Source organism: Phallusia mammillata, chromosome 3 (genome assembly GCF_965637545.1).
Source record: "Phallusia mammillata chromosome 3, kaPhaMamm4.hap1.1, whole genome shotgun sequence".
Taxonomy (NCBI): Eukaryota; Metazoa; Chordata; class Ascidiacea; order Phlebobranchia; family Ascidiidae; genus Phallusia; species Phallusia mammillata.
In genome coordinates this window covers 15,360,041-15,368,372 of record NC_137254.1, presented here as the reverse complement: position 1 = coordinate 15,368,372, position 8,332 = coordinate 15,360,041, and the positions used below count along the sequence as shown (strand labels likewise).

The 8,332-nt window shown below is 40.9% G+C and overlaps 1 protein-coding gene across 4 annotated transcripts; it reads left to right on the top strand.

Annotated features, from left to right (window-relative positions):
- Positions 1–625: 625 nt before the first annotated feature.
- Positions 626–7,593, top strand: LOC145220380 (uncharacterized). Of its 4 annotated transcripts, XM_080087619.1 has the most exons (12): positions 626–1,520; positions 1,829–1,922; positions 2,327–2,482; positions 2,900–2,989; positions 3,570–3,823; positions 4,234–4,379; positions 4,920–5,033; positions 5,205–5,352; positions 5,427–5,524; positions 6,300–6,525; positions 6,826–6,908; positions 7,316–7,379. In XM_080087619.1, the coding sequence occupies exons 3-6, from the start codon at positions 2,373–2,375 to the stop codon at positions 4,257–4,259; spliced, it is 480 nt and encodes a 159-aa protein (XP_079943745.1). In that variant the 5' UTR covers positions 626–1,520; positions 1,829–1,922; positions 2,327–2,372; the 3' UTR covers positions 4,260–4,379; positions 4,920–5,033; positions 5,205–5,352; positions 5,427–5,524; positions 6,300–6,525; positions 6,826–6,908; positions 7,316–7,379. The 4 variants fall into 4 exon arrangements, with proteins under 4 accessions (XP_079943745.1, XP_079943744.1, XP_079943743.1 ...); XM_080087618.1 differs by lacking the exon at positions 5,205–5,352; XM_080087617.1 differs by lacking the exons at positions 4,234–4,379; positions 4,920–5,033; positions 5,205–5,352; ... (1 more) ...; positions 6,300–6,525; positions 6,826–6,908 and having other exon boundaries at positions 626–1,135; positions 7,316–7,593.
- The last annotated feature ends 739 nt before the right edge of the window (positions 7,594–8,332 follow it).

The window sequence follows — 8,332 nt, the reverse complement described above, 5'->3', positions numbered from 1 at the left end:
ACCAAAGTATAAAAGTGAAACACCAGCCTCCTTAGAGCCTGTTGGGCGGCAGGTATGGCGTCTCAAGGGAATGGATAGATTGATAACGCAAGATTCCTCTTCGTTAGGACGCGACCACAATGGCCTTGCAGGTGCTGCGTGCGTTAGAGCGATCCAATCTAATTGCTCACGATTGACCCGTTGATAGAATCTCACAGCTTTACTTATTTCGTCTGGGTTGTTGCCAAAGCTAGCCTGTTCAAGATCTGTGCTTGCAATTAAGCCTTGGATGATTTCACACCTTGTCTCCTGCAAACGTCGTCGTAGACCTTCAGCTAGAAATTGATCTCTGTCACTTGTGAATTCGGCTAGAGAGATCTCTTCCTCCAAAGAACAAGGCTTGAACTTCAAATCAAACTCTCCAAAGTTGGAATTCCAGACGAAAGTTGGAACAGCGTTCTGAACCACAGTCAAACGATTTATCTCACGCTTAGCGACGGTAGAAAGTTGCAGTGTGTGATTACGGACACGATTTATTTGTTCTTCTTCCTCCTCACGAATTCTGGAATGTCTGTACTGTCTGGAATAATTAAAGAGTCTTGCGAACCGGATGGAACTACGTCGGAATGAGCCCCTCGCTCGATTCATAGCACTAGCTCAAATATTAGGCACACCAGAGTTGATTAACACTCTGTATTCTTGAATATTTGCTTTAGGCGATATCGTCAGATTAGCTCTTGACCAGCTAACAACAGCAGTGAGATAAAAACCACAATTAGCATCCACAAATAGAACCCACAAATAAAAACGGCGAAAACATCAAAGTCTACGCTTATATAACAATGTGAAACCTTGGCCGGTGTACGAATTCTTTTTCTCATATTACTTATATTATTTATTTTAAGGTAGCCATGTAATTTATAGTGCCATAGCGCCTTTTGGTGAACACCATATGCTTTTTCACAGGGTGGAAACGACGCGTTCTAATACGAATCACAACTGCGGAAACATTGCAAATACCGACGGACATATGTGTCATAAGGGAATAAACACTATGTTTACTGTTAGATCTTTCTGGAACCCGAAAAATGGCTGAAAATAACTTATGACTACCATAGAAACGGAAATATAAACATTAGTCTATGCAGAAATGAGGGTAAACATTTCCATTTCGTGGTGTGAAACGTTATTGCGAAATAGCATGCAATAATTTCCATAAACATTGCACAATAGTGTCGTAAACGCTACAAAAGCTCCCCCCCAAAAAGGGTGCACAATGTGTTTGAATGAAAAACACATTTTATCAATGTTAATGGTCGTTAGCGACACGCGACAAGAGAGATTGGTCAATAGATGGCGGTAGGTGCTGTTACGTGGGGATTTATACGTTGGGAAAAATATGCACAATTAAAGACGAAAAATGAACATAACAATTATATCTCTTGTCAATAAGGGTATGACTCTTCAGCTCTTTGGATAAATATCATAAGGAAAAATGATTAATATCGTCAAAACAAGGGCGAAAGCAGAGAATATAATCTGTAAGTATAGACTGGCGAAACAAAAGTTGACAAAATTGCACACAAGAATGTTTTATCGATTATAATGCGGTTTGATAGCTATGATATATATATATATATATATATATTTTTTTTTTTTTTTTTTTTTTTTATAAGTATATGCGATTCTTGTATAAATATATTGCTTTTACACTATTGTTAAAAAGGAATGGGCGGAAAAATACAATGCAAATTCATACAACAAGTGATGTGTGTTATTGAAATCTCCACAGGTTTCGAATTTTGAGTTTTTAGCCTTATATACAAGCATTGATTATATATTTTTGTAGTGGAGACACAATAAGGGTTTCTGCACTTGAATGAGAAAGGCGGAGACAAAGAAATATTTATATGTTCAAAAAGAAATTGTCATACAGAAACAAGGTTAGTAATATACACGCATAAGATATATATATTGGTTTTCCTTAAGCAAATTTTGGTTGACTATTCTAGCAGAATGACAAACGTGAAACGTTAAAGTTAATGTGTTGTGGTATGATCTGCCAAACGGCTAGAGTAATATTACGTTCAGGCTTAGCTGAATGTGTGAAATGTTTAATATAGTATAGTGTAACATATGCTGTTCGCTCAGCAACTAGTCTGGAAACAGTATTTCAGGCTTCTGATTCTGTGTTAATCGCTTCCTGAAACTGTCCATTCGTGTCATCATCGTTGTTTTGTTGTTGATGACGTAAATTCCAGCGGCGTTGTAATTCTGCAACTGCCTGGTTGATTTTTGGTCTTGCTATAGGTTGAATACGTTGAAAAAGATGCTTTAATGTTAACAGGGACAAGGCTATTCCCCAGAACAAAGCTTGGATAACGAGGAAGGAGATGAATGCATTTGCAGCAGGACTGGTCACAGAAGATAAAAGGGTGATGAAAGCTGACTTGAGAAGATTTTGCGGCAGAACCTTGTCATCAACCCCCCCTTCTGTGGAAAGGTTAGTTTGTGAATCGAAGAAGATATTCATTCGTTCGTTGTTTAGTTGAGTGCTTGAGAGGACGGCTAGAACGTCCGATAATGCTCGATTTTCACTAGGTATATATTTAAGAAGCTGGGCCGCTTCTACGAAATCATAAGATTGAAAAGATTCATTTATCATCTTGATAATAGGAGAAAGTAGCTGGATATTGGTTTCGACTCTTGCAAGAGTATAATTGACGAATAAGTAATAAGTATTATGAACTTTGAAAGTGAACATTCGGTTGGCCCGAAATGTTTCCTTGTAAACTAGGTCTGGGAAAACATTACTCTGGTCATAAAGTTGGTAGGTCTTTTCGTCGATGTTCACATGGCCAGTATGAACTTTTTCGAAAAGAGGCCTTGTAGCAAAGTAATTGCTATTCTTTATTCGCAGACTTCGCAACAAACGCATTTTTGATGTGGTACAAGCGGTCTCTAAGAGTATGTCGCCGTGCGTTATCGCTGCTGTGGGCTTTCCCTTCAGGTAGGATAATATCTGGCTTGGGGAAATGTGCGCACTGACCCCAGCCAGTAATGCCGTTATTTGTGTAGATTGGCATTGAAAGTATAAGATGTCTGACAGCTGTTTTCTTCATGTTTAGGTTGAGTCGTAAATGTAGGATTCAAAAATATCGTTTGTAGACTTGTGAAACATTGGAGCTCGTAGCTCATAATTTTGTAGACTTGTAAATAGTTGGAGCTCGTGGCTCATAATTTGTAGACTTGTAAATAGTTGGAGCTCGTGGCTCATAATTTGTAGACTTGTAAATAGTTGGAGCATGTTGCTCGAAATATCTTTTTGTAGACTTGTTGATGGTTTGTTGATGGGAACATACATTCATATTGTAGATTAGGGACGGGTTTACGCATTGCACAACTGAAAACAATATGTATATACATATGTACAATTTGTTAAATCGTAGGAGACTAATCAGATTCAACAAGGTAGTCGTCATATCTGCTTGGGTGCTGTGTATTCCGTCTTGGGCGCGTTGGAGCTGCTTGGGCTTCATTGGGTAAGGCTTCAACGCTTGTGTCTGTCTGACTTTCCTCTGATTGCTCAGGTGGTTGGTCTGCGGTTTGGAAGTCTCGTTCTGGATGAGTGATTTCGCTTTGTGGTTCTGCCAAATCGAGTTCTGGATGACTGATTTCGTCGTTAGATTGTGGCAAATCGAGATTCGGTTGGCTGATTTCCGTTGCTGGAGTTTGATTGTCATAGACTGGAGGGATGTTGTCATCTGTAAGCGGTTGCGGGAGATCAAAGGAGCAGGAGGACGTTTCTTGTTGCGGACTGGAGTGGGAGATCGTCTCATTTTCGGTGAGTGGTTGGTCTGTCTTTTCTTCTATCCCCGAAGAAGTTGAATTATTGTTATCTAACTGTTGTTGCTCATTAGTCGCATAAGTGCAGCTTGTTAGTGGCTGAGCTAGAGCATCTGGCGATTCTAAGAAATTCGGAACAAAATCAAGTAAACGCTCCGCAGGTTTCAAACGATTCAAAGAAACAACGTAAGGTTTGCCATGACGCATTATTGTATAGTATTTAGCTCTTCGTTGCAAAACCTCAAAAGGGCCGGTGTAAGCACCGTCTAAAGGAGCTCTTCTGGCATCTGTTCGCATGAACACATGGCTGCAACTGTATAGTCGCGGGTCCATAAAGGTCTCTTGGTTGTGAAGAAGCCTTGTTGGTGTATACTTGAATTGGTTGAAATATCTTCTTTGTGCTTGCAGGAATTTTCCCGAAGGAGAGGCACTAGAGGGATCAGGTGGATTTATACAGGTTCCTGGTAATCTCATTTGTTGTCCCCACATAATTTCGGAGCTAGATGCCCCCAACTCGTCATTGTGTGTTGCGTTTAACGCAAGGACAGCTAAAGGTAGGGCGTAGTACCAATCATCTTTTTCTGCTAGGCTGCGTAAAGCACGTTTTATGTTTCTGTTCTTTCGTTCGACTGCGCCGTTCGCTTGGGGGCAGTAAGCTGATGTAGTGAAATGTTGAATATTCAAGAAGTTCATGGCTTGTTGCCATTCCTCATTAGTAAACGAGGAGCCTCTGTCTGAAGATAGATAGGAAGGCGTCCCAAAAACACTCACATAATTGTATAGAAAAGCATTTATTATGGTTGAAGTTTTAGCATCTTTTAATGGTACCGCAACAATATGTCTTGTGAAACGGTCAACCATGACTAATATGTGACAATGGCCATTAGAATCATTCAACTTTCCAATCAGATCAATGTTAATGTGCTGGCCTTTCTGACTTACAGGTGGATAGTTTTGAAAAGGCGTCTTCACGTGCCGAATTACTTTAGTGCGCTGGCAAACCTGGCATGATCGTGACCACGTGACTACATCGCGTTTTAATCCCGGCCAGACAAACCGTTTAGCCACTAATTTGACTGTTGGTTTTACTCCAGGATGGCTCAAGTTATGGATTAAGTCATAGGCGAGCTTCCTGTAACCTGGCGGAAGAAGTGGGCGAGGTGACCCTGGGACGCTCTCATCACAAATAAGTTTGAGGTTGCTGTTTGGTAAGTTGTGTAATTTTAAGTTTAACGAATGTTCAGCAGAATTGCAAAAAGCTTGCAAGTCACTGTCATTGGCCTGAGCCTTGGCTATCGTCTCATAATCTAGCTTGTTTGCATGGTGGTAAATGGCATTAATGCTTGACCTTGATAAACAATCAGCTACTGTGTTTTTAGCGCCCGGCAAATATTCAATGTCAGAAGTGAACTCTGAAATGAAGGCAAGAGCACGAGTTTGTCGTCTGTTAGCGATGTCCCTTCCTGTTACTATAGCAGAACATAAGGGGCGATGGTCGGTGTAAATCTTGAAATTACATCCTTCTAAGTAATGCCTGAAATTTTTGAGTGCGATTACAATCGCCGTGAGCTCCCGGTCGAATGTACTGTATTTCCTTTCAGTTTTTGAGAACGTTTTCGAAAAGAAAGCCAAAGGTTGTACCTTTCCTTCAAAAGATTGATGCAACACCGCGCCCATGGCCACGTCCGAAGCATCTGTGGTGAGAGAAAGTTGTGCTTTTGCGTTAGGAAAAGCTAATTCAGTTTGTTGGATAAGAAGTTCTTTTGCTCGTTCAAATGCTTTTTGTGCCTCTGGTGGCCAATTGACTCTGCTATTGTTCCGTCTGTTGCCTTTTAATAGGTCATATATGGGAGCTAGCACGCCTGATATGTTAGGTAAATGTGCCGCATAGAAGTTTATCATTCCACAAAAGCGACGGACTTGTTTAACTGTAGTTGGTCTTGGAAAATCCGTGATAGCTTGTACCTTTGATGGGATAGGTCTGACCCCAGTTGGCGATATCAGGTGGCCCAAGAAAGTTATCTGCGCACGGCCAAATTGGCATTTTGCAGGGTTTATGTACAAGCCAAAATCACTGAGGCGCTGGAAAACCTGTTTAAGATGCTCTAAATGTTCTTCCTCATTCTTTGAGTAAATTAATAAATCGTCAACGTATCCAGTCACATTAGTTAAGCCTTCCAGAGCCATATCAAGCAATTGGGACATGAAACTCGCGCTATTCACTAAACCCATCGGTAACCTCTGGTACACAAAACAACCAACGGGGGTCCGAATAGCTGTTCTGGGTTGGTGTTCCTCCGCGATTTTTATCTGATAGAACGCTTCCTTGAGATCGACTTTACTGAATATTTTGCATCCATGTTGAGCAATAAATGATTGATTTAGGCGCGGCATTGGATATTTTGTCTTTTCCGTGCAGCTGTTTAAGACACGGGCATCTGAGACAATTCGCAAATCGTCTGTGCCATTTTTAGCCACTAAGTGGATGGCCATGCCAAATTGAGATTGCGCGCGTCTCAGAATGCCTCGTCTACACATATCTTCAAGTTGCCTCTTCATGCGATCAAAATACTCCGGGCGGACTCGCCTAGCCTTTTGTACTGCTGGCATCCGGTGAAGCGGAATTCTGGCCACAATAGGATGCTTGGGCTCACGGTGATAATCCGGAACAGCAGTTATCTCGGGAAATTTCGCTAACAGGTCAGTATATTTTTTGTTGTGCAGGACTGGGGGTTGAAGCAGCAATTGGTTGTCTTTTGGGCTTATGCTAACCTGCTTTCCAGTAGTGTTGCATTTCAAAAACCCGCCTTGTGGATTCAGACTTAGATTTTGTGCCTGTAAAAAGTCGAAACCTAAAATAGGATAGGAAATTTCAACTTGATCAAATTCTACCTCCACAGGGCCAAAACCAATATCGACCGTCTGTATTGACTTTCCAAAACACTGTATAGGCTGACCAGATACTGTAGTATATTTGCTCATCTCTTTTTGTGGTTTCAGACCTGCTTTGGCTGGAATAAAGCTCCCTGCGCTGCCGCTGTCAATCAAAAACTCAGTATTAGAAAGCACATCCTTGACACGAGGTATTGTTTGAATAGCATTTAGAGTTTGCCTTGGTATTGCAATCTGTAACCCTTCATGATATTTTGGACACGGAGGACCATAACATTTGAAAGCTTTGTCCTTGTAGCGTTCATGTATGTAGCAAAGGTTTGGCGGATTAGGATTTTGGCGTCCAGGGCGGTATCGTCAGATTAGCTCTTGACCAGCTAACAACAGCAGTGAGATAAAAACCACAATTAGCATCCACAAATAGAACCCACAAATAAAAACGGCGAAAACATCAAAGTCTACGCTTATATAACAATGTGAAACCTTGGCCGGTGTACGAGTTCTTTTTCTCATATTACTTATATTATTTATTTTAAGGTAGCCATGTAATTTATAGTGCCATAGCGCCTTTTGGTGAACACCATATGCTTTTTCACAGGGTGGAAACGACGCGTTCTAATACGAATCACAACTGCGGAAACATTGCAAATACCGACGGACATATGTGTCATAAGGGAATAAACACTATGTTTACTGTTAGATCTTTCTGGAACCCGAAAAATGGCTGAAAATAACTTATGACTACCATAGAAACGGAAATATAAACATTAGTCTATGCAGAAATGAGGGTAAACATTTCCATTTCGTGGTGTGAAACGTTATTGCGAAATAGCATGCAATAATTTCCATAAACATTGCACAATAGTGTCGTAAACGCTACAAAAGAAAGACTCGAGGTCAGGGCCGCCATTTTGTTTTGACCGGTAATTAAGGGCCGCTGGTCCGCTCGCAGGTTTCAGTCAAAATTGGCTAAATCCGCGCGCCTCTATATACTTAAACACTTCTTAGTCCCATCGCTTCAAGTTAAAGGCTTTGTCATTTTTCTAGTCACTGTTAAAATTTCTAAGTCCAGAGGCTTCAAGTTAAATTAAAAGACTTAGTCTTACCTAAACCAACGCAGGTCTCCTTTCTCTTTTGTTCCTGTCTAAGTCTACTTTCTGTTTATCCTATCTGTCTAATAATTAAGAGAAAGGAGACCTGCGTTGGTTTAGGTAAGACTAAGTCTTTTAATTTAACTTGAAGCCTCTGGACTTAGAAATTTTAACAGTGACTAGAAAAATGACAAAGCCTTTTACTTGAAGCGATGGGACTAAGTAGTGTTTAAGTATATAGAGGCGCGCGGATTTAGCCAATTTGGACTGAAACCTGCGAGCGGACCAGCGGCCCTTAATTACCGGTCAAAACAAAATGGCGGCCCTGACCTCGAGTCTTTCTTTTATACTTTGGTGTTAAGATGAATGTAAATATATAACTGGGATCAGCCCTGAAGCGTCTATGCAGACCAGCGAACACGGCACACTCATATATATATCACAGTACGCTAGGGCAGTGCTCTTCAACCGGGTATACTGTACACCCAAGTGTATACCACATTAAAATTAGGGTATACGACTGA